General features: G+C 50.2%; 1 protein-coding gene across 1 annotated transcript in view; it reads left to right on the forward strand.

Moving 5' to 3' along the window:
* Window positions 1-26,446, forward strand: part of LOC138248853 (immunoglobulin superfamily member 3-like) — a 249,265-nt gene that overhangs the window by 66,002 nt on the left and 156,817 nt on the right. Inside the window, exon 4 of the mRNA XM_069202806.1 lies at window positions 12,740-13,117. Within this exon, the coding sequence (XP_069058907.1) occupies window positions 12,740-13,117 (378 nt within the window). The remainder of the gene's footprint in view (window positions 1-12,739; window positions 13,118-26,446) is intronic.

Here is a 26,446-nt window from a genome sequence, read left to right on the forward strand (position 1 = left end):
GGGGGGGGGGGGACGGGGGGGCAGGCCGCGGTGGAGCGGCTGCACGGGGGCCCAAGAGAGATCTGGGTGTTTGAAGTGATGGGAATGTGCCAGAGGGCATCTCAAGCATGGCGATAATTTCAGGGCGCTTAGAAGGCTCCCACGGCGGGGGTGAGGGCATGTCTGGAAGGGTGAGGGGGCCATATTTAACAGACCCTCCTCCCCCCACCTTTTACTGTCCCCTCTAGAGCCAGGCCTCGGCATTGCTACACCTCGAGTGCGCGTATTTCTGTGCACACAAACACCTCTAGCGCACGTATTTCTGTACACACAAACACCTCTAGCGCACGTATTTCTGTACACACAAACACCTCTAGCGCGCACATTTCTGTGCACACAAACACCTCTAGTGGATGTGTTTCTGTGCACAAAAACGCCTCTAGTGCGTGTTTCTCACCTCTGTGCGTGTGCTTCTTTGCACATAGCCTCTCTCCTCCCCTAAAATAGAGGATCTCTCCACCGCCTGTTTCCCCACTCTCTCCCCTTTCTTCTTCTCTTTGGGGTGCATACCACCTTTCCTTCTTCACCTTTTCCTGCTTCCCCTGTTTTAGTCTCTCTTCTCAGCCCCTCTCCTTCCAATCTTGTGTGTAGAGGTTTCTCCTTCACCCCCCCTAGCTTTTCTTCACAACTACACGAGTTCCCCTCTCCCCATCAAGTGTTTTCATCCCCATTCCTTCCTTCTGCCTTCTTTATCCACCTCCCTGGTTATTACCTGCCTCTGCCTCCCCCTGCCTTGCCTCACTCACTTCTGTAGCCCCACCAAGTCTCACTCAGTTGCATGGTCCTCCCTCTACCTCACTCACTGTTTACCCCAGGCTCCACCCCTCACCCCCCAGGGCTCCACCCCTCACCCCCCAGGCTCCACCCCTCACCCCCCAGTCTCCACCCCTCACCCCCCAGCCTCCAACCCTCACCCCTCATCCGCCAGGCTCCACTCCTCACCCCCCCAGCCTCCACCTCTTACCCCCAGCCACCACCTCTTACCCACCGCCTCCACCCCTCACCCTGCAGCCTCAACCCCCTCACCCCCCAGGCTCCACCCCTCACCCCCCAGGCTCCACCCCTCACCCCCAGGCTCCACCCCTCCTCCTCCACCCCTCACCTGCCAGCCTCCACCCCCTCACCTGCCAGCCTCCACCCCCCAGCCTCCACTCCTCACCCCCCAGCCTCCACCCCTCACCCCCCAGCCTCCACCCCTCACCGCCAGCCTCCACTCCTCACCCCCAGGCTCCAGTCCTCACCCTCCAGCCTCCAGCCTCCACCCTTCACCCCCCAGCCTCCAACCCTCACCCCTCATCCGCCAGGCTCCACTCCTCACCCCCCAGCCTCCACCTCTTACCCCCAGCCACCACCTCTTACCCACAGCCTCCACCCCTCACCCTGCAGCCTCAACCCCCTCACCCCCCAGGCTCCACCCCTCACCCCCCAGGCTCCACCCCTCACCCCCCAGGCTCCACCCCTCCTCCTCCACCCCCTCACCTGCCAGGCTCCACCCCCTCACCTGCCAGGCTCCACCCCTCACCCCCCAGGCTCCAGCCCCTAACCCCCCAGCCTCCACTCCTCACCCCCCAGCCTCCACTCCTCACCCCCCAGCCTCCACTCCTCACCCCCCAGCCTCCACCCTTCACCCCCCAGCCTCCACCCTTCACCCCCCAGCCTTCACCCCTCACCGCCAGCCTCCAGTCCTCACCCCCAGGCTCCAGTCCTCGGCCTCCACCCCTCACCCCCCAGGCTCCAGCCCCTCACCCCCCAGGCTCCACCCCTCACCCCCCAGGCTCCAGCCCCTCACCCCCCAGCCTCCACTCCTCACCCCCCAGCCTCCACTCCTCACCTCCAGCCTCCACTCCTCACCCCCAGACTCCACCCTCACCCACCAGCCTCCTCATCCTACCAGCCTCCACCCTTTCACCCTCCAGCCTCCACCCTCTCACCCTCCAGCCTCCACCCCCTCACCCTGCAGCCTCCACCCCCTCACCATCCAGCCCCTCACCCTCCAGCCTCCACCCGTCACCCCCAGCCTCCACTCATCTCTCCTGCACACGTCCTCCATCCTTCATCTCCCTCTTGTCTCCCGTGCTTCTCCTCTTCATCGTACCCCCCCATGCTGTGCCTCCACCTCTCCTACCTCACGCCAACTCATCCTCCCAGCCTCACTGCTCTCTCTTGCTTCATTCTCAGGCTCTCTCTCCACACTCTTCCCTGCCCCCTCTTTCCGTACTCCTCTATCTCTGTCCCTCCCGCTCTCGCTCTCTCTCTCTCACTCTCTACACCTCTCAGTCTCTCTCTGTTCCTCTTCCTCTCTCACCCCTCACTCTACTCTCTCTCCCCCTCTCTTTCTCTCCCTCGCTCTCACCTCTTTATCTTTCTCTTCTCTCTGTCTCTCTCCCACTCCCTTGCTCTCTCTGTCCCTCTTCCCCCTCTCTCTCTCTCTGTCCCTCTTCTCTCTCTGCCCATCTCCCTCTATCCCTCTCTCTAGCCCTCTGTCTCCCTCTCTTCCCCCCCCCCCCCTCTCCCTCTCTCTCCCTCGCCCTCCTCTGGTTTCCTGTGGTTAGGGGCTTACATGCCTCTTCGCCTGAAAGACCTCTGTTACCCCTCCCCCCCTTCTCCAGGCTGTCGCCTCCTTTACCTCTCACCTCTCTTCTCCTCTCCCTCCCTTTCTCTTCATTCTCTGCCTCAGGCTCCTGGTTGTCTCTGTTGCTCTCCCCTTCCCTGTCCTCTAGTGCAGTCTCTTCATTCCCTGCTCTCCTCCTGAAAGCATCGATCACCACTGCAGTCTCTCCTCCTCCTCTCAATCCTCCCCTCAAATATTGATTTTCAAAGACCCAATATACTAACTGTGCGAATTATAATCAAAATAGTTATAATGCTTTCTATGATGATACAATTTATTCTAAGTAATAGAGCTATTATCCTCTTAAAGTACAACTTACAATTAATACTAACAGTTCCCAAGTAAAACCATCATATAAAATAAAAATATCTGAAGTTAGGGGCAGACTTTTTGGCTTTGTCATTGTCTGGTGCTTTGGATGTATCGGTCTGCAGTGGAAGTGTGCGGTGGTCCTGTCTGAATGTGCCACCGTCCCCCAGTCTGTTTACATTCCTGGGTGTTGTTTACCCAGGACAGCCATGATGTGACCCGTTGTCACGTGACTGACAGACCACCTCTGCTCACGGCGGCCATCTTGCCTGTCCCAGGGTGGAGAAGCACTGAACTGGGAGGACACAGGAGTCACTCCTGCACCCTCTGCTCCTTCTAGAGCTGACCGAGGGAGTGGGCGCTACACCGGCTGTTTGGGAGGAGAGGGGCAGAGCTGTCTTTGGCTGCATGAAGTGTCTTGAGTTGGACACCATTCTGATGTAGGTTCAGTTGACATATGACCAAGACAACTGGAATTATGCGGCAGGGCTGAGTAATTTAGGTGGCAAGAAAATGCAAATTATGCGGCACACTTTGTAATAGTATTGCTTCATTATTTTGTCCTTTTTAAACTTCAGATCCCTGACTGAGCATTGGTTGCACCTCATAGTACCCAAATATAGTAATAAGCAGTGCTTTAAATGGAAAAATAGAAGTGCAGGTACTCTGTAATAGAGTACCTGCTTGTTTCTGAGAAGTGCCAGTACTCTCCAATTAAAAGTATTACGTTTTTCTTGAGATATGCCGGTACTCTCCCTCTCAAAATAAAAAAGTGCCGGTACTCAGTACCGGAGAGTACCGGCCCATTTAAAGCACTGGTAATAAGCAACTGAAAGGCGCCCAGTTCAGCTTTGCAAAGGATCTTCCACTGTGCAGCAACACGTCTTGCTGCGTGTTTAGTAACTTTTGAACAGTTTGAGCTAGCAACTATCTTCAGCAGATAATGAATACAGTGGGTAATGTGGCAAATCTATAATTATGCAAAAATTGCTGCGGCCACACAACCGCATAATTCCACTGGCCCTGCCTACGAGTCACCAAGCACAGCATTATTTCAGGGGTGTGATTGGCACCGCACCTTTTGGCCTATTAAAGCCCGACTCGTGTGACGCAGGATTGCTCTGCTACAGCCATGATGGCACTCCGAGTAACATCTTGTCAGAAAATATCCTGGTCCCTAACTTGTTGTTAAATCAGTATATCTCAGTCAAAAAGTCAGACAGTTCCCATGGCTACAAACCCCTCCTCCCACTCTCCTTACAACCCGTCCACCCACTCTCCTTTCCCACTCAAAACAGGTTCAGAATAACATTTTCAGCAGTCACCAGAAACTGTATATAAAATGTCCTTGAGCTAAAAGGCGGCCAAGAGCCCATATTTCCCTGAGGGACTGCATCTCTATTTCATTTTATCCTAAATTATTAGAATATATCATTTTACAGATCCTTTTTATTAGGTCTGGCCTTTGAGACTGCTTCTGATGCATCACTGGACTACTGTTTTTGCAACAGAAAAAAATCAACATTGCTAAATATGTAGAGGGGCTTCTGTTGAACAGGCTTCATCGATTACTCTGTTGAGTTGCAATGACACACTTTGCTTTCGTTACCAGAGCACACAGCATGGGCACTGGGTCCACGCACTTCACTCTCTGGCTCCTTTCACTTCGAGGGACTGCACAAAGTCTCTCCATATTGCTCACATCCACGTAAAAATAGTTTTCTTTTTTCCGATGTCACAGCTGGTTAAAAGTGTTTTTTTTTTTTTTATATATATATATATATATATATATATATATATATATTAACTTTAAATAGCGACTAATTATTTTGCCTGCACTTTAAATGCCCAATTAGATTTTGGCTTATTTTCCATCTTCTTGTAGGTCTGGGGTTACCCAGGAAGATTTAATTTTAGAAAAATATATGTATATAATCCTTATTTATAGTGTTTTTTTGTCTTCTTCATCCATTGGTCTGTTATTAATGTGGTATAAGCGGGGTCTGAGACAGTGAATGTCTGGAGACAAGAACACTTTGAGATAGTTTTTCCTTTTCAGTATTTTACTTGACAATCTATTCTACCCTTAAAGTTGTGTATTTCTGGAGGTCCCTAGTAGTGCCTGACATCAGTGCCACTTTCTCTCCTGTAACCAACCAGTGCGCTGGTGTCCTGCTCGGAAGAGTGAGATGGGAATTGACGTTCCGTGCCCATTCAGTCCCTGGCTCCTCTGCTGAAACGTTACCTCTTTGAATATTGTATAATTGTCGGTGGCCGTTAAGAATAAATGAAAGCTCCAGACTAGGTTGGGATCGTATTTCGATGGCTTTTGTTGCTCTCATTTTAAGTCTCTTTGGCCCGTTTCCTTCTTTCATCCTCGGCCTCTTGATAGCTTTTGTCTCTCCCTTTCTTCTTCCGGTTGCGTTTCCTATTTCTGCGGCAGTGTGAGGGCGAGAGAGAGGCCCCCACTGGTGCATTATTCCACGTAGGTATGGATCAGACGAGGTACCCGTGGAAGAATCCCTTTTTGGATCGATAATTACTTTGCCTCCTGTCGATAAATCTACAACGTAAAAAAAAAAAGTTCCCTGCCTTCCCTAGCTAAATCCCGTACATAATAGTCAAGTGGGAAGGAGGGGGGCACAGGGGGCGTTGGGGGGGGAGAGAGAAGATTCTATAAGTACAGTTTTTGCAGGAAAACCTCCTTAGGAAATGTTCTCCATGGAAATCCCCAAACTGGCTACTCGGGTACTCTAGAGCTGACGGGCGGGTGGCGCTTGGTTTCATGCTTCTGGTGCCTTTCGCTTGTTCAGCTATTCTGGTGATACTAGTGAAAGTGTCACCGTGCAATGGAATGCGCGCTTTGGGGATGTATCCGTGCGAGGTTGGTGATGAGCGCAAGAAAAACTGAAATCCACTTTTTGTTTGGTTAACTTTTTTAATGTTTGAACAGCAGGGTGCGCGGATAAGTCAGAAAATGCACACTCGTGCTTGGTGGGTGTCGAGCAGAAAACAATTCTAAACATGCCCCTCTCTCTGGCTCCGCCCCGTGTCCGCCCAGCACCGTGGTGAGAAGAGATGATTGTGAACAGCTGAAGTCACCGATCTGTGCTGCTGACTCGTGTGCACACCTGTCCTGTGTCACGGAAGACTTGTCATTCAAGGGTTCACTTATGAGTTATCACAACCGCTTGAATCTGTGCTCGTGAACACTTACAGGAATGATTGTGAAGAGCTGAAGTCACCGATCTGTGATGCTGACACGTGTGCACACCTGTCCTGTGTCACGGAAGACTTGTCATTCAAGGATCTACGTATGAGTTATCACAAGCACCCTAGGCTCCCTGCTTCAATCTGTGCTCGTAAACACTTATGGGAATAATTGTGAACAGCGGAAGAGTCAATGATCTGTGCTAGTGGCACTGATCTGTGCTAGTGGCACGTGTGCTCACCCGTCCTGTGTGATGGAAGACTTGTCATTCAAGGGTTCACTTATGAGTTATCACAAGCGCCCTAGACCCCCGCTTGAATCTCTGCTCGTGAACACTTACAGGAATGATTGTGAACAGCGGAAGAATCACAGATCTGTGCTGCTGACTCATGTGCACACCTATACTGTGTGATGGAAGATTTGGTATTCAGGGGTTCACTTATGAATGATCACAACCGCTTGAATCTGTGCTGGTGAACACTTACAGGTATGATTGTGAACTCTTACAGGAATTATTGTGAACAGCTGAAGAGTCACCGATCCGTGCTAGTGGCACGTGTGCACACCTGTCCTGTGTCACGGAAGACTTGTCATTCAAGGGCTCACTTATGAATTATCACAAGTGCCCTATGCCTCAGCTTGAATCTGTGCTCGTGAACACTTATAGGAATAATTGTGAAAGCTGAAGAGTCCCTGATCTGTGCTGCTGACACTTGTGCACACCTCTCCTGTGTGATGGAAGACTTAGTATTCAAGGGTTTAATTATAAGTTATCACAAGCGCCCTATGCACCCCCCTTCAATCTGTGCTCATGAACACTTACAGGAATGATTGTGAACAGCTCAAGAGTCACTGACCTGTGCGACTGACGCCTGCACACCTGTACTGAGTGAGGGAAGACTTGCTATTCAAGGGATCACTTATGAGTTATCTCAAGCGCCCTATGCCCCCTGCTTCAAGCTGTGCTTGTGAACACTTACAGGAATAATTGTGAACAGCAGAAGTCACCGATTTGTGCTAGTGGCACGTGTGCACACCTGTCCTGTGTGATGGGAGACTTGGTATTCAAGGGGTCACTTATGAGTTATCACAAGCGCCCTATGCCCCCTGCTTCAATCTGTGCTCGTGAACACTTACAGGAATCATTATGAACACTTACAGAAATAATTGTGAACAGCGGAAAAGTCAAAGATCTGTGCTAGTGACACGTGTGCACACCTGTCCTGTGTGATGGAAGACTGGTCATTCAAGAGTTCACTTATGAGTCATCACAAGCGCTTGAATCTGTGCTCGTGAACACTTACAGGAATGATTGTGAACACTTATAAGAATGATCGTGAACACTTACAGGAATAGTTGTGAACAGCTGAAGAGTCGCCGATCTGTACTAGTGGCACGTGCGCACACCTGTCCTGTGTGGTGGAAGACTTGTCATTCAGGGGTTCACTTATGAGTTATCACAAGCGCCCTATCACCCCTCCTTGAATCTGTGCTCGTGAACACTTACAGGAATGATGGTGAACACTTACAGGAATGATGGTGAACACTTACATGAGTGCTTGTTAACAAGGTCAGCCATCGAAATGAGGTGGCCTGCACTCGTTCACACCATGTACTTGGTTTAGGGGTCGTCAGAGGTCGCAGCTGTGACCCCTGGCTATGCCTTTGCGGCCCCTGGCTGTCTTTGCGACCCCTGGCCTCAGAGGTTGGAAAATCAGTGCCAGGAACACAGTGGCAGCTGGTCCTTATAGAGGTCAATAATGTTTTATAATTCTCTATTGGTGTAATAAAAACATGGAGTACAATCGATTGCAATATGGCCTTCCCTGGCAGCTGCAGTAAGTTAAACAGAAAAAAATGCCTTTAAATGTATGTTGTTTGGGTGCTTGTGGGTGGGTGCGTGTTTACGTGAAAACGCGTGTGCAAGAGTGAATGTAGGTGTACTTGAAAGTGAAGGTCAAAGGGCATGTGAGGTCACTTCCTCTACCCCAGGCATTTTTATAAATTGATGTTCATGGTGCACACCTCTTCAGTGTAAATCAAAACGAATAATTGACGTGGTTGATATATAAACGAGAGAGGTCAAGTCATTGGTGCTAACTTTAGGTGGTCTTTGTGGAATCGAAATAAATGAAACTTCCTGGGAGAGATCCTGAGGGCTTGAGTTGCTATTTCATCATTTAAAAAAAAAAAATCTTTCACATTCTCCGAAGAACCCTTATTGAGTTAATCTATTGTCCGACTCAGTCGTCCAAACATTGCAATTCAACAATTGTTACAGACACGACCTTCACTGCTACCAGTGCCCTGACAAATGACATCACAATGCGGCATTGATGGCATAATCTGCATATTTATCAACATAATTATGCTTCAGATGGATTGAAAAGTTACTAAGAGTTGACCCGTCTGTTGCCGCTCAATGGAAAGCCCATCCCAAAGGATAACTGGTCCTCTCTCAGTTGCTAATTTGCTGTACTAAGATGTTTAATTGACAGTAATGAGGTTACCCCTTTAGTTTTACATGGGTAGTAAGGGAAGAAATAAGCAGTACTGTCACAAATAGTACAGCAGTATGCCACGTAATTTTGACTTTTCTTGCCACAGAATTTAGTCAACCTTTTTACTTTATTCTTATTTTTTGTTTGTCCCAGTGTTTAAAAGACTCGGATGCCTGTTTGGCATTATCTCGTTCAGATTTGCTCTTACTCTGTGGTTTTTTAGGCCTGGCTCCCAAATTATCACAACCTGTAGATGTAGAGGTTTCAGCAGTATTTTGGGGTAATTCGAGCCCTTGTTCCACAACCGCATAATTTTGTCCTCCTTGATATGTGGAGTGCTGGTGAAAAGGCAGCACGATTGTGGGTCGGGGGTCTCTCTTCCGTGCGACTGTCTCTGCCCCAGACCCACTGGTCTTTCAGATGCTCAATATACCACGTGACATCCTGTTTCCCTGCCCAGATGGCCTTTCAGAGGCACCGTCCAGAAATGAGATCTCCAGATATGAGCTTGCAGAGGGTGAGAGTTGCCAGGGAGCACTTAAATCTGTTTTTAATTGAGGAGCCTCGAGCCTCCCCCCATGCTTCTCGAAGGTTCTGCGCTGGTCTGGGCCCTGGGGGCTCCCGAGCACCGAGGTGGGGGCCGGGAAGCTCCAGACCTTGTGGAGGAGGCAGTTTCTTCCTCGCTAATGGGCGCCATTACAAGGCCAGGCGGGGCTGCAGGGACTGTGGGGAGAGCCGGGATTTTAATTAAAGCATCAGATCCCCCCTTCCAAGTGAGGTGCACCACAACCCTGGAAGGGTAAAGCACCAGCTCTTTAACAGATGCCCCCACCTTCTGAGCTCCAGAACCCCCCCCACCACCATGCGAGCTCCAGAACCCCCCCAAGAGGTGCCCCCATCATTCGAGCACCAGGACCACTGTCTGAGAAGGAATATTAGACCCTTAATTCACTACCCACGGGCGCGCTCCCCCTCCTCTATCCATAACCAACCACCTCCCTCCACCTGTGCCTAACCAACCCTGGTATGCCCAGATATGGACTCCGGGTTTACCAAGCTTGTACCTGGCTGAAGAGCCCTAGCAAGGGTGAAACCGGGCCTAGTGTTCCGGTCCAGGGAAGACCTGGCAGCTCGGGCTCCATCTTCCAATGAGAAGCAGGGCAAGGCTGGTGTGCATATGGCTAGGTCCAAACTAAGGTGGCATGGTGGGCAAAATAATTATGGGTTAGGATGCGGCCGGCTTGAGCGACTGCCTGTGGCAGACATTAATTCAAGCATTCATCCATCATCTTGTTGTTTTTGCATTTGCCAAGCCAACCCCTGGCAGCATGAAAAAAATCCGATTAAGAGTCTGTTCCTGAAAAGATAGGGGTTAAGTGGGTATTGTGTAGTCCGGATGAAGCACCAGGTCGTAGGCCTTAGACACTCCACAGGGTCCTGTCTGATTGGCTGTTTTGTTAGAAATATCATGAACTCAATATTGTGCTACAAGAAAACATTCTAGCAAAAATGCTGATGTCCAAAATATCGTGAACGTAAGCATATATGAATGCGTAAAGCTTTACGTTTCCTAACTCCACGTCTACCTAGCTGAAGATATAGCGCCTCATTACGAGTTTGGCAGAGGGGTTACTCCATCTCAACCGTGACGAATATCCCGCCCGCCGTAATACAAGCCCCATGATATCCTATGGAACGTGTAATACAGCGGATGGGATAGCCGTCTCGTTTGTGATGGAGTCAAACTGCCAAACTCGTAATGAGGCCCATACATATTTATATAGCCAGCAGTTTTCTGCGCCCCTGATTACAGTTTTCTGCGCCCCTGATTACATCAAGAGTAAATCTTCAAGTCGTGGTAGGTGACCTGGTCCTAGGTAAAAGGCAGGGCCTGGCAGAAGGCGCGGCAAGCCCCCTGGGCCGCCAAGGATATAGTTGGGTGTTGCAGTCAGGGGCGTAGTTTCGGGGGGGGGGGGTATTTGGGGTGTTATACCCTCCCCAATGTATTTTCTGGTAAATAGATGGGTACAGTTGTTTGAAGTTGGGTGTGGGGGGCTGTATATTTGATTTCACCAGGAATTTTTACATAAACACAGACGAAAACGCAGACACACGCTCTCTCCGTCTGTGCTTTAAATGTTCGTCATTTTACAAAATATTGTGTTTTCTCTTAATATCTCCCACCAATCCGCATTCGTCTCCCTTTCCACTGCCCCTTCAGCCCCTCTCACGCGCCCCTGGTGGAAGCCTTCTTTAGGCCCCCCTCCCCCCCCAGGAAGCACTCACTACATGATCTCCCCAACTCCCGCGCCCCCCATCCCCCAAGAGGTGAACAGGAAGGATGAATGTGTTGCGAGTATTTCTTTTAAAAGTTTAAACAGAAAGATGTCTTCAGGGGATGAGGGGTCTGCAGGGTGGCTTCGGTCCACTTGCACTTTATAAAATCCATAAGTGTCTTCTGCCCCTATGGCGGCTGTGACTTTCCCTGTACCCTACCCGTGGCGCTGTGACCCTCCAAAAATGCCCCGGTGCCTTCCTTTCGATGGCCACTTCCGGCTGGCCGGTATTTCTGTCCCGGGGCCGGGCCCTGTTACAGACCGGACAGGTGGAAAGCCACAGGAATGTTTAGCTGGGACGCCCCCCACCCCCATGCCGCTCCTTGAAGTCGCTGCCGGGGAGGGGGCATGCTTGAGATACAGGGAGGTCTGACTGGGGAGGGCCAGCCGCGGGGGTGGCCTGTGAATCTTTACGCACGAGCCCAGGTGCATTCCGAGGAGTCCTGGGCACAGAACTGTCCATCACACGCCCCTTCCTCCCCACCAGGGCTCTAAACCAGCTGCCCCCACCCCCGCCCATGGACAGCTGCGATGACAGGGGTCGAAGGAGGACAGGTGCCCACCCAGGCGCCATCAGAACATCACAAGATGACGCCTGTGATGGGGCCCATCTTCCAAAGCCGGAAGTCTGCGCGCTTTGATTCCTTCTTTTACTCCTAGGCCCCTCCTTCACCTCACCCCGGAACCCCACGTCACCCAGAAGCACTGAGTGATGCCCCCCAATGACCCATTAGATCCTGGCGCGGGGGGGATGGCCCGCTCCTCTTCCCAGAGGGTCACATACCTATAGAGGGCCCCAGGGGAGCGAGGCCACCCCCTTCACCCCGTAGAGCACTTTGGGGAGACGTGGCTGCCCTCTCCCGCACCCCACCCCTTCATCCCAGAGCATCCCAAGTAGTCCGAGCAGCCCCTTCAGGTCGTAGTCCCCTTGTGAGTGAGGCAAGCCCCCTCAGCAGTAAGAGAGATCCGTGTCTTGGGAGCCCCTCACCTAATAGAAAGCTGCGAATGACCTCAGCCTCCCCCTAGGAAGGCCCACGGGATGAGGGCATCTGGCTCGGCTCACAGCCCCATGCAGTGATGTCAGCCCCCCTGAGCGTCTGTCCCACCGCTGCGCGCAGCTAATTGTTAACTCTGTAATCTGCCGGTGAGCAGCACGAGTGATATTCTGCCTAGAAAGAATATCCTCTTTCTAGCGCACCCCACTTCCTGTATGACGTCACCCAGCTGTTCCTCCTGTGATTACATCATCACAGTGTAATCTTTAATTCAAAAGAAGCGCGCAGGCTACCAAGTTCCTAATTATTTATTGTGCGATGTCCCACACACTAAAAATGTGAAAAAAACACCCCTAGGTTTCATTAAAAGGCCCCCCACCCAGCAACCGAGTTAGTTAGTCATCATTGGGGTCCACCCGAACCACCTAGAATGTCAGGGGTGTGCTTCAAAAACGGATTGCAGCGGAACTGTTTTTCTTTTTCCCCCAGATGAGTAAAGAAGCCAATTTAAAATTTTCTTGGGGTTACTCCCCAGTGTGGTCTACTTTAAAACTGGCAACCTTGGGCAAGGATTGAAAACAGTGGTGGATGTGTGACGAGAAATGTAATTCTTAATTCAGCCACAAGATGGTGTGTGCCACTATTTACCCTTCTGATGTGCATGTGCATTTTACAACTTGGAGAGAAAGGCAAAGTCACAGTATATAATATCTCTGGTTTTCTCTTTTGCCCCACAGCCCTGTCATCTGCCCAGCGCCTGGTGACCGTGCAGGAAGGACCCCTCTTTCGAACTGAAGGCTCCCACATCACACTCTGGTGTCGGGTCAGTGGCTACCAGGGCTCCCCCGAGCAGAACTTCCACTGGTCGGTGTACCTCCCCTCTGCACCAGACCGAGAGGTGCAGATCATCAGCACCGCCGACCTCTCCTTTCCTTACGCCATCTACACCCAGCGGGTCCGCAGTCACGAGATCTACGTGGAGCGGATTGCGGGGGACCATGTACTGCTGCACATCACCAACCTGCAGGACCGCGACGCCGGGGAGTACGAGTGCCACACGCCCAACACCGATGAGCGCTACTTTGGGAGTTATAGTGCCAAGATGAACCTTACCGGTAAGTTGGTTTAGGTATTTTCTCAAATTCTTGAAGTCTCATCTGGAGTATTATTTCTAGTTCTGGAGGATTAATCACAATTATTCTTACTGCCTGTGGAGGCCTCATGAGGAGTACTGTGTTCAGTTTTGAGGCCCTGTGTTTTTGTCTAGCTATGGAGGCCTCACCTAGAGTATTCCCTCTGACTTTGAAGGCCTCATCTGAAGTATTGGTTCTAGCTCTGAAGGTGTCACCTGTAGTATTTGTTCTAGTGCTGGAGGATTAATCAAACTTATTCTCACAGCCTGTGGAGGCCTCATCAGGAGTACTGTGTCCAGTTTTGAGGCCCTGTGTTCTTGTCTAGCTATGGAGGCCTCACCTGGAGTATTCCTTCTGGCTCTGAAGGCCTCACCTGGAGTTTTGGTTCTGGCTCTGAAGGTCTCTCCTGGAGTATTGGTTCTAGCTCTGAAGGTCTCTCCTGGAGTATTGGTTCTAGCTCTGAAGGTCTCTCCTGGAGTATTGGTTCTAGCTCTGAAGGTCTCTCCTGGAGTATTGGTTCTAGCTCTGAAGGTTGGTTCTAGCTCTGAAGGTCTCTCCTGGAGTATTGGTTCTAGCTCTGAAGGTCTCTCCTGGAGTATTGGTTCTAGCTTTGAAGGTCTCTCCTGGAGTATTGGTTCTAGCTCTGAAGGCTTCATCTGAAGTATTGGTTCTAGCTCTGAAGGTCTCACCTGGAGTAGTCCTTCTGGCTCTGAAGGTCTCTCCTGGAGTATTGGTTCTAGCTCTGAAGGTCTCTCCTGGAGTATTGGTTCTAGCTCTGAAGGTCTCACCTGGAGTATTGGTTCTAGCTCTGAAGGTCTCACCTGGAGTAGTCCTTCTGGCTCTGAAGGTCTCTCCCGGAGTATTGGTTCTAGGTCTGAAGGTCTCACCTGGAGTAGTCCTTCAAGCTTGAAAAGCCCCATCTGTAACCTTACTTCTAGTTCGGGGACATAATCTCAGCAAAAAGTAATACAAAAAAACCTCTGAGTCCTTACTGCACTCAAGTAACCATTTGCTGACGTTGCTTCACATTTTTCAATACAAATTTGCTGCTTGGACAAAAACACCCCTGACACCCAGCTCTGATGTAATTTATGCTGGTTTGTTTACTGCTCACAGGTAACAATAGGTGTACACAACTCGAGTTGAATGGAACAAGACCAGCCTTCCAAAGAACCCTAAAATAGAGTTTCTTTACAGGCGTTATCTGTGCTCAGCCTTTTGAGGTTTCTCACAGCGGCATGCACCCTAATGCGTGTGTTCGGCCCTCACCTCAAGGGGATGGGCTCAGCCCACACAGAGGGACCATTGCCAGTATATTCATGTTAGAACAAATTGGTGGTGCAGTAAATTCATGGAATACCAAGCGAGTTGTACCCTCTCTTGTACCTTTGCAGGTTTGCTGTTCCCTCCCTGAAAAACCTACACTGAAAAATGCAGTGTGTGCCCCTGTGTGTATAATTCCACAGACATGCCTAAAAGTCCATGGGTTTTACACAGACTGAAAGCACAGAGAGGAAAATTAAAAATGTCTCTATCATTTTTCAAGATTTAATTAGCACCCTCGTCCTCTGCCCTTTTGCATCCACTCTGGTCCTTCCAATTAGATGCTCAGCCATCTAATATGACTGTGAACATATTTTGAATTGCTAGAATTGGAAAGTGAAAAGTTACACGAACTGAACAGTGTAAGGCCTTACACAACACCGGATCACGCTGGTTGTAGGGACTTTCACACTCAGACAGCAGGCATAAGACCTAGGTCACGCCTGTCTCGCAGGCTCGGGCTTCTTACATCTTCACCGGAAGTTGTCAGTCTAGGTGGTGGCTGTCCTCCACCCAATTAACGATGATTCTGGCAGCAAATGCCCTCTGGTGCCGAGGAAATGACATCAGAACTCAACCTCGCTAACTGTGTGTGAGTGAATACACAGACAAGCTTTCAGTGCGTATTGGAAATCGACACATTTCTTCTAAAAGATCCCCTCCTCATTTGACCATTTAGTATCAAAGTTGTCCTAAAGCAAGAACTTGCCAGATCCCAAAAGTGCACACATTTTGCCCCACAATTAGTCTATCAGCATGTCCCTTTCATCAAGTACTCACATTTAATACTGCGTGATATGCAAAGTTACTGCCCCAAACACCAATGCCTTATCACTGCATGCAGAAGTCATAGCCAATGTCAGGAATGCCCACCTTATGCCAGGAGTGCCCTCGTCATTCCTTTCGAGGCCTGTCTTAAGCCAGTAGTGCCCTCGTCATTCCTTTCAAGGCCTGTCTTGTACCAGGAGTGCCCTCTTCATTCCCTTCAAGGCCTGTCTTATGCCAGGAGTGCCCTCGTCATTCCTTTCAAGGCCTGTCTTGTGCCAGGAGTGCCCTCTTCGTTCCTTTCAAGGCCTGTCTTGTGCCAGGAGTGCCCTCGTCGTTCCTTTCGAGGCCTGTCTTGTGCCAGTAGTACCCTCGTCGTTCCTTTCAAGGCCTGTCTTGTGCCAGTAGTGCCCTCGTCGTTCCTTTCAAGGCCTGTCTTGTGCCAGGAGTGCCCTCTTCGTTCCTTTCAAGGCCTGTCTTGTGCCAGGAGTGCCCTCGTCGTTCCTTTCAAGGCCTGTCTTGTGCCAGGAGTGCCCTCGTCGTTCCTTTCAAGGCCTGTCTTGTGCCAGGAGTGCCCTCTTCGTTCCTTTCAAGGCCTGTCTTGTGCCAGGAGTGCCCTCTTCGTTCCTTTCAAGGCCTGTCTTGTGCCAGGAGTGCCCTCGTCATTCCCTTCAAGGCCTGTCTTGTGCCAGGAGTGCCCTCTTCATTCCCTTCAAGGCCTGTCTTATGCCAGGAGTGCCCTCGTCATTCCTTTCAAGGCCTGTCTTGTGCCAGGAGTGCCCTCGTCGTTCCTTTCAAGGCCTGTCTTGTGCCAGGAGTGCCCTCGTCGTTCCTTTCAAGGCCTGTCTTGTGCCAGGAGTGCCCTCGTCATTCCTTTCAAGGCCTGTCTTATGCCAGGGTGACCATGAGATGCAAAGCATGGCCCCTAGATGTCGAGGTTGCCCACGATGAGCATATGACCTGGGTGGCCACTTTATGCCAGGAATGATCACCAGATCTCAGGAAGGCTATTTAGTGCCACGATTGGCCACAAGATATTTGTGGTAGCCACCACATGTCTGAAGTCACCACGTGCCAGTGCACAAGGGGCACTAATTCTTTCGACTTGCAGTTGTTTGCCAAGTGCCCCCTCCACCACAATTATTACATATGAATATGTGCTTGAAGTAATGTAAATCCCATGTTTTTATTAATCCTACACAAGCACCAATTGAATGTCATTCGTGTGCGGAGCACAAATTGTCACTGAAACACGTTTCTGGCTCCCAAAAGAGCAGTGAATGATGACGCAACTTAGGGGGGGGGTCATATGTGCCCCTCCCCAGCTGAAACTGAATACTTATAATAAAGGCAAAATAATGTCACAGATGCCTGAAATGAGACTTTCATCCATTTGACTGGCTAATTCATGGCCGATGGGGGTACTTATAGCTGAGTTCGTTTCAGTGGCTCCCCTCCCATGGACTAGACCCCTGACTGCAGTATATTGGCTCCAATAATGGCCAAAAGGTGGCCATGGGGCCACTCTTTGCCCAGGTGGCCACCAGGTGTCAGGTAGTCTCGTCTTATGGTCTGTGAAGGACCCTCCTTGTAGCACGCAGAATAAGCTCAACGTGAGGCGAGAGGCACACTTTTTTTTTTTTTTTTTTTTTTAAAGGTATTTCTTTTCATATGGGAAATGTACGACTCTAGGAGTAATCAGATAATTCCAGTTCTTGCCTGGGCTGGGATAGGAGCCTGGATTTAGTCTCCATCTTCTGCTAATTGCTTCAGGTTTTTGGGCAGTAGAGCATTGCCAATAAGTGTCTGAGCTGGTCCAAGTTTTGGGTGCTCAGCCTAGGTTTTTAAAGCTGTAATTTGCCGATGTGTCCCGTCTGGAGGTTGACCCCCCTGGCCTTGTGAATGTATTTAAAAGCTCTGTCAGTATAGAAAGTCCTCAGAAATAGAGGTTAAACTCTGTCTTCCTGCAGGTAGAAGCTGTGACTTCCTCCAGGTCCCAGGGGGGAGTTACACACCCAGACCGTACATAGCTTCTCCTGCCTGGAGGCTGAACCTCTGACCTCCTGGTTTCCGAGGATGGGGCCTGGGGGCCCTGATCTGGGGTGGTTGGACAGTATAACTTGTTTTCCAGAGCTAGGAGACAGAGCCCATGCAGAGATGGTTGAAGATTTGAGCTGGGCAGCTGTAGGCAGAGTGCAGATGCGTATAATGTACATGACACCCTGCATCCTGTGGGCCCTTAGCGAATATTGCCCGGTTGGGGCTGTGGGCTGTTTGCACGTATTATCAGACAGATCAGTGGGCTGCTTGCAGGCAGTATCAGACAGATCAGTGGACTGCTTGCAGGCAGTATCAGACAGATCAGTGGGCTGTTTGCACGTATTTTCAGGCAGATCATTGGTCTGTGTGCAGGCAGTATCAGAGAGATCAGTGGGCAGCTTGCAGGCAGTATCAGAGAGATCAGTGGGCAGCTGGCAGGCAGTATCAGAGAGATCAGTGGGCTGCTGGCAGGCAGTATCAGAGAGATCAGTGGGCTGCTGGCAGGCAGTATCAGAGAGATCAGTGGGCTGCTGGCAGGCAGTATCAGCGAGATCAGTGGGCTGCTTGCAGGCAGTATCAGAGAGATCAGTGGGCTGCTTGCAGGCAGTAGCAGGGAGATCAGTGGGCAGCTTGCAGGCCGTATCGGAGAGATCAGTGGGCTGCTGGCAGGCAGTATCAGAGAGATCAGTGGGCTGCTTGCAGGCATTATCAGAGAGATCAGTGGGCTGTGTGCAGGCAGTAGCAGAGAGATCAGTGGGCTGCTTGCAGGCAGTATTGGACGGATCAGTGGGCAGCTTGCAGGCAGTATCAGGCAGATCAGTGGGCTGTGTGCAGGCAGTATCAGAAGATCAATGGGCTCTTTGCAGGCAGTATCAGACAGATCAGTGGACTGCTTGCAGGCAGTATCAGACAGATCAGTGGGCTGTTTGCACGTATTATCAGGCAGATCATTGGTCTGTGTGCAGGCAGTATCGGAGAGATCAGTGGGCTGCTTGCAGGCAGTATCAGAGAGATCAGTGGGCAGCTTGCAGGCAGTATCAGAGAGATCAGTGGGCAGCTTGCAGGCAGTATCAGAGAGATCAGTGGGCTGCTGGCAGGCAGTATCAGAGAGATCAGTGGGCTGCTGGCAGGCAGTATCAGAGAGATCAGTGGGCTGCTTGCAGGCAGTATCAGAGAGATCAGTGGGCTGCTTGCAGGCAGTAGCAGGGAGATCAGTGGGCAGCTTGCAGGCCGTATCGGAGAGATCAGTGGGCTGCTGGCAGGCAGTATCAGAGAGATCAGTGGGCTGCTTGCAGGCATTATCAGAGAGATCAGTGGGCTGTGTGCAGGCAGTAGCAGAGAGATCAGTGGGCTGCTTGCAGGCAGTATCAGACGGATCAGTGGGCTGCTCGCAGGCAGTATTGGACGGATCAGTGGGCAGCTTGCAGGCAGTATCAGGCAGATCAGTGGGCTGTGTGCAGGCAGTATCAGAAGATCAGTGGGCTGTGTGCAGGCAGTATCAGACAGATCAGTGGGCTGTGTGCAGGCAGTATCAGGCAGATCAGTGGGCTGTTTGCAGGCAGTATCAGAGAGATCAGTGGGCTGCTTGCAGGCAGTGTCAAACAGATCAGTGGGCTGCTTGCAGGCAGTATCAGAGAGATCAGTGGGCTGCTTGCAGGCAGTATCAGAGAGATCAGTCGGCTGTTTGCAGGCAGTATCAGACAGATCCGTGGGCTCTTTGCAGGTACCCATAAAAGGCACAGTTTGAACCCTCTCTGATCCTCCCCTGGGTACCCTGGTCATGCAGCGCTTTGAAGCCCGCCCTTCTTCCCCGGGTAATGTTTTCTGTTCCCTGCCACGGGACGTCTCTCCTCGCTGCTCTTTCATGTGCCCATGAATTGTTAATGCCATCATTAGCTGCTGTATGGCTTCCCTGCTTGTGCCAGGGGAGTGCGCGGGCAGCCTCTCTGCTTTCACAGCACGCGCGCGCGCACCGGGGCAGAGGTGCCAGGAGGCGGGTTCGTGTTAGATTATTCATGGTTACAAACCAGCTAGGGTGAGCTCTGGTGAGTGGTCAGCCGCATCTTTGGTGCCAATCAATGTGGAATATGCCAATCTGTGCCATCCCAACTAGACAACTGGTGCCAGCTTCACTTGTACCAACAGTCAGCCACGTCTTAGGTTCCACTGGTTAACGTGCCATCCTGTGCCATCCCCAGTAGACAACTGGTGCCAACTTTGCTTGTACCAACAGTCAGCCACATATTTGGTGCCACTAATGCGGGTACTACTAGCCAACCAGGCATCTGGTGCGTCCTTTGCATGTACCAACCTTCAGCCAGTAATGCAGGCACCAATGGCCAACCAGGCATCTGGTGCCACCTTTGTATGTACCAAGCGTCGGCCATGTCTCTGGTGCCTCCTCTGTACATACCAACGGCCAACCAGGCACACAGTGCCATCTCAAGTATGCGGCTGGTTCCCCCAGACAACTGGTGCCACCTGTGCAGGCATCAAAGGTCAGCCATGCCTTTGGTGCCAATAAAAGAAGGTCCAGGGGTTACCCGTGCAGCTGGTACCAGCTGTGTACATAAATGTTCAGCCAGGATTTTGCTGCCAAGCCTGTGAGTATGAACAGTCAGTCGCGCATCTGTTCCTACAGAAGTATATAAGGTTAGCCAGTTATGCCCATTTGGCCTTATTTGAGTGTATATATGATTAACTATGCCCTTTGTGCCACTTTCGTGCGCATCAGTAGTCATGCACTCCACTCGTGCCATCTCTGCTACACCACTACGTCAAGGCGCCATCTCTGCCTCTAGAAATGCACCACCATTGACGTAGCCTCTGCCCAGGTGTTGTCTGTACAGGGAACACGGACCCGGGTAGATGTACCTGCGGCGACGGCAGCAAAATCAAATTCTTTTTGCGCTCGACCAAAGGTCTGTGTGGCCCTATGAAGCGCTTTTCCCTAATTGGGTTGGGCGACGGTTAAGAAAAATTTCCTTTTTGATGTGAGTGTTTGGATACCTTTATGATAATTTCTGAATATATTTCCAGACCTCTCCCTTTTCTTATTTAGGAGATACTCATAGCTGTTTATTGGTCCTGATGAAGCATCACTGGATCCGTATGGACCACCAGGATGCGAAACATGTTGACCCACGATAGGGATGGTTCCCCCACCCTTTCTTTGACTAGTTTGATACAGAGTGACTGAACATTATTTCGGTTTCACTCCTGTGACCGCTTTTAACCTTGGCCCCTTTTTCTTTGCATTGGGTTAATAAAGTAGTTACCCTGTGCCGATTTAGAGAGCCGATTTTAACCATCCGTTTTTTTTGATCTCCTTCTATACATTTTCCCACATTTGGGGTCACGGCTTCACCACTATAAAAGATCTCCGGCAAAGAGCCCCCCCCCCTTTCGGGGTGGTGCCCGTCAGACATTGCAGCGCCGGTCTGACGAGGAGCAGCTCCGATGATGAAGCATGACATCCCTTGGGATGTGTGAGGTGCCTTGCTCCTAAAATTTAGGACCCCCTCTACGGTATCCTCTAGTCTTCTCTCACACATTTGGAACAGTGTATCATATATTTTTGACGTATTACTTGGGAGGATATACACTGGACCATAATACCTCCCCATCCCTCCTATTTTTTGATGTACAGCTGATCAGCCACTCTGTTGACAGGTGTATGTATGATTATTCAGCCACAGCCAGGCACAATCCCTGCGTACTCATCAATCAATCAATCAGGGATTTATAAGGCGCAGCTACTCACTCGTGAGGGTCTCAAGGCGCTGGAACATAGCTGACATGCACACTTGATGCTGTCTGTCTTGAAGGTCAGCTGCTCCCATATTTCCATATTTGCATGCATGTGACACAATGTCACATATCACTTGGTCTTGTCTGCATGCATGTGACGCAGAGTCACAGATATGCACATGGTCTTGTGTGCATGCATGTGACGCAGAGTCACAGAGGAGCACATGGTCTAGTCTGCATGCGTGTGACACAGTCTCACAGATCACATGGTCTTGTCTGCATGCATGCATGTGACAGCGTCACAGATGAACACATGGTCTTGTCTGCATGCATGTGACAGTCTCACAGATCACATGGTCTTGTCGGCATGCATGTGACAGTGTTACACAGAGGCACATGGTCTTGTCTGCATGCACGTGACAGCGTCACAGATGAACACATGGTCTTGTCTGCATGCATGTGACACAGTCTCACAGATCACATGGTCTTGTCTGCATGCATGTGACAGTGTCACAGATGAACACATGGTCTTGTCTGCATGCATGTGACACAATCTCACAGATCACATGGTCTTGTCGGCATGCATGTGACAGCGTCACAGATGAACACATGGTCTTGTCTGCATGCATGTGACAGTCTCACAGATCACATGGTCTTGTCGGCATGCATGTGACAGTGTCACAGATCACATGGTCTTGTCTGCATGCATGTGACACAATCTCACAGATATACACATGGTCTTGTCTGCATGCATGTGACACAATCTCACAGATATGCACATGGTCTTGTCTTATGTGCAGAAGATTCATTGTGAGCTGGTAAAGTCCTGATCACAGACTCGGTACATTCAGCCTCCAGCTGAGCAGTGACTCTGCCTCCCCCCCCAACCCCACCCAATCAGTGCAAGGTGAGTCCTTCCCAGCTTGAGGGGCTCCTCTGTCCCAGGGTCAGGTACATTTTCATCCCACGGTCCAGGCAGGATATTTCATCTCCCTGGCACAGCCAGATTTCTTTGGTCAGATCCTATTCTGCCCCTGCCAAGGCCCTCGTGGCACCTAAGAGCTCTAGCTACATGGGCTGTGCCAGGGGTACCAAAGGCACACAGTGGAGGTAACAGCTCCTACCTCTGCCTACCTCTAGTTGACATTCAGGCCTGTGGGCAGCTCCAGCCTGGCACCAAGCTTTGTGCCATGGACCCGATTAGTCCGTCTTTCTCTCTCTTGCTGGGGGCAAACTTAACCAGAAAGCACTTCCTGCTTTGTTGAGTCATTGACCCAGCGACTCTACCCCCCGCACCCTGAAATGCTACTCTCCAGCTCCTTCAGAGGGTCGGTTCACTCACCCTAGTCCTCCTGTAGGGCATAGGATGGCACATCTGAACAATAGGCGTGAAATACACTGGGGCAGTCTAGCTCCTTGCTCTCACTGGCAGGCCTCCCTACGTTCCAGGCCTTTCGCGTCCCATGCCTCTCTTGGGCGCTACACATACCGGTGCGGCTTCTGGTGTGAGTCCAAGAAGATACCTCACTCTCTGGTACCCACAGCAAGCTGCTAGGCAGACAGTGGGCTTTCTTCTCTGCACCAGCTGGTGCCATCTCCTGCCATCCTCGTACCCACCTCATGTTTACGTGAGTGAGCTCCTGGGCTCAATGTCAGTACGGCCTGAAATCCCAGGGCTCCAGAGTCCAGGCATAGGTTTGTCATCCCATTTTCAGGGGCTCATGTCAGCATCCTGTCAGCCTCCTCTCTGAAAGAGGCTGGGGTCCAGGTTTAGAACTTGGCGGACGGGTCACTCCGTCACAATGGGGATGGATATCCATCAACCGAGATCTAAACCCCATAGAATATAATCGGTTTTAGATTTTGGCAGACGGGATATCCATCACCGTTGTGACAAAGTAACCTACGTGTAAGTAATTTACGTACAGCCTTGGAGCAGATGTGCTGTAGTAGAAACATTCTGCTCTGCACACGCGAGGATCTGCACACGAAGCAGCCTGAGGTAGCGCGGGTACCTGGCCGAGGGGTTGTTCATTATCTGTACTAGGTCCCTGGCCGAGGGGTTGTTCATTACCTGTCCTTGGTACCTGTACTAGGTACCTGGCCGGGTGGTTGTTCATTACCTGTATTAGGTACCTGGCCGGGTGGTTGTTCATTACCTATACTAGGTACCTGGCCGGGTGGTCGTTCATTACCTGTACTAGGTACCTGGCCGGGTGGTTGTTCATTACCTGTATTAGGTACCTGGCCGGGTGGTTGTTCATTACCTGTACCAGGTACCTGGCCTGGTGGTTGTTCATTACCTGTACTAAGTACCTGGCCGGGTGGTTGTTCATTACCTGTACTAGGTACCTGGCCGGGTGGTTGTTCATTACCTGTATTATGTACCTGGCCATGTGGTTGTTCATTACCTGTACCAGGTACCTGGCCGGCTGGTCGTTCGTTACCTGTACCAGGTACCTGGCCAGGTGGTTGTTCATTACCTGTACCAGGTACCTGGCCGGCTGGTCGTTCATTACCTGTACCAGGTACCTGGCCGGCTGGTCGTTCATTACCTGTACCAGGTACCTGGCCGGCTGGTCGTTCACTACCTGTACCAGGTACCTGGCCGGGTGGTTGTTCATTACCTGTACTAGGTACCTGGCCGGGTGGTTGTTCATTACCTGTACCAGGTACCTGGCCGGGTGGTTGTTCATTACCTGTACCAGGTACCTGGCCGGCTGGTCGTTCATTACCTGTACCAGGTACCTGGCCGGCTGGTCGTTCATTACCTGTACCAGGTACCTGCCGGGTGGTTGTTCACTACCTCTACCAGGTACCTGGCCGGGTGGTTGTTCATTACCTGTACTAGGTACCTGGCCGGGTGGTTGTTCATTACCTGTACCAGGTACCTGGCCAGGTGGTCATTCATTACCTATACCAGGTACCCGGCCGGGTGGATGTTCATTACCTGTGCTGTTGCCAGACCAAAGTACAATCCTATCTGCTCCCGCGACAGAGTTGCTGCAGCCCCGAAGGTGAATAGCGCCAAAAAACTGCTGCCCACTACCTCATTCTACTTCCAGGCCGTTTGTCTGCGTACTGATGCGGGCCCAATATTGCATCATTATTTCATTTTTATTGACACATCTGTGTCGAGCTCGAGGGTCTCAATGTGAGCTCTTTAGCCCTCCACATGGCCAGCCTGTTGACATTCCTCGAGAAGCCATCCCTCATCTTATCGTCATCCTTTGCATTACCTGCTAAATCACGAGTTTCCTTTTAATGAGCTTCAGGTACCGGAGACCTAGAGCACAGAAGCCCAGTGCTGTCCTTCAATGAGCTTCAGGTACTGGAGACCTTCTAGAGCACAGAAGCCCAGTGCTGTCCTTTAAGGAGCTTCAGGTACTGGAGACCTAGAGCACAGAAGCTCAGTGCTGTCCTTCAATGAGCTTCAGGTACTGGAGACCTTCTAGAGCACAGAAGCCCAGTGCTGTCCTTTAAGGAGCTTCAGGTACTGGAGACCTAGAGCACAGAAGTCCAGTGCTGTCCTTTAAGGAGCTACATGTACTGGAGACCTTCTAGAGCACAGAAGCCCAGTGCTGTCCTTTAAGGAGCTACATGTACTGGAGACCTTCTAGAGCACAGAAGCCCAGTGCTGTCCTTTATGGAGCTACATGTACTGGGGACCTTCTAGAGCACAGAAGCCCAGTGCTGTCCTTTAAGGAGCTACATGTACTGGAGACCTTCTAGAGCACAGAAGCCCAGTGCTGTCCTTTATGGAGCTACATGTACTGGAGACCTTCTAGAGCACAGAAGCCCAGTGCTGTCCTTTATGGAGCTTTAGGTTCAGGAGATTTTCTAGAGAACAGAAGCCAAGTGCTATCTTTTAATGAGTTTCGGGTACCGGTGTCCTAGAGAACAGAAGCCCAATGCTCTCCTTTAATGAGCTTCAGGTACTGGAGGCCTAGAGCACAGGAGCCCAGTGCTATACTTTAAGGAGCTACATGTACTGGAGACCTTCTAGAGCACAGAAGCCCAGTGCTGTCCTTTAAGGAGCTACAGGTACTGGAGACCTTCTAGAGCACAGAAACCCAGTGCTCTCCTTTAATGAGCTTCAGGTACCGGAGACCTAGAGAACAGAAGCCCAGTGCTGTCCTTTAAGGAGCTTTAGGTACTGGAGACTTTCTAGAGAACAGAAGCCCAATGGTATCCTTTAATGAGCTTCACATAAAAAGTTGTTCTTAAATTATCTTTATTTTAGGATAAAACGTTTTATTTAGTGATGACTGAATTATCCAACCCTCAGAGGAAATATATGAGAACATGCATTTGAGTTGAATTAATAACGTGAAATGTAATAAAACAATGAAATAATTGGGGATACATAAAAGAAATTGGATTTTCAAAGAATGACTGAAAGAATCCTAAAACTTAACTTAGTTTCAAACTAATAGGTTTTCAAACTGTTTGTAAAAGGGTGAAAGAGAAGGCGGGAAAAAGAGAAAGAACATCAAGCAGTTGAATTATTATGATGTGCCATCATGTACATCAAAATAAAGGTAATAGCAACTGTTGAAATTTATTATGATTAAATTAGCTAATCCAATCAAGTCCTACCAAACAAAATGAAACCAATGGCTATATTCATAATAAAATTGTCAGAGATTTGTTTTACTTTGAGGGGGCTTGAAGTTCCCCAATAAGATTTTAGGTTTGTTTATGTTCTTTTTTTATTTTTTTTATTCTTTTTTATACTAATGTTATTCAAATGAAGTGTAATGGGTAGCGATAACAAGTCTCTTTGAGGCCGTGAGCAGAGACAAAGCAAATAATAATCTATGATTAGAGCAAAGTGTAAACCACCTTGACTTGAAATTAAGGTTCCAGTGACATTTTCAGTTTAGAGTTAATTATTGGAAGACAAGTGCCAAGTAAATGTCCACTAAACTACTAAATGGAATGGAAACGTTGAAAATTATATTAATGTGTCTCTGAACTTTGTACTGATAAAGAAGTATATTAAGACATAAGAATTGGGCCTGCCTAGTGGGTTTCTGTTACGTGGAACTCCGCAAAGTGCCGAAAAAGCTCCGCTTCGCTACACGGAGTTCGGCGAGTGGCAGAGTTTCGGTAAGTCGCGCAGTTCGTGCTGATTTTAAGCATCCGGAGTTTCGCCTGTGTTGTAAAATCAGTGTGAATGGCATCACGCAGAGTGCCTGAGGCCCCTAACTTCTTTCTGCCGCTCGAGTAGATTTTCTGCTTGAGCAGCAGCTTCCTCAGTGAGAGCACCATCTTTCTTATCACAAGCGGTTGCTCCCTTCTGTCACCCCTCGCGTTCAGAAATCTCACTCGTGCTCGCCAACGAGAGAAAAAACTCCGCTCTACATCACTTCGCAGAGTTTTTCGGAAAACTCTGCGAGTTCTGCTGGTGGAGCGGAATTTTTCGCCCAC

Source organism: Pleurodeles waltl, chromosome 8 (genome assembly GCF_031143425.1).
Source record: "Pleurodeles waltl isolate 20211129_DDA chromosome 8, aPleWal1.hap1.20221129, whole genome shotgun sequence".
NCBI classification, from domain to species: Eukaryota; Metazoa; Chordata; class Amphibia; order Caudata; family Salamandridae; genus Pleurodeles; species Pleurodeles waltl.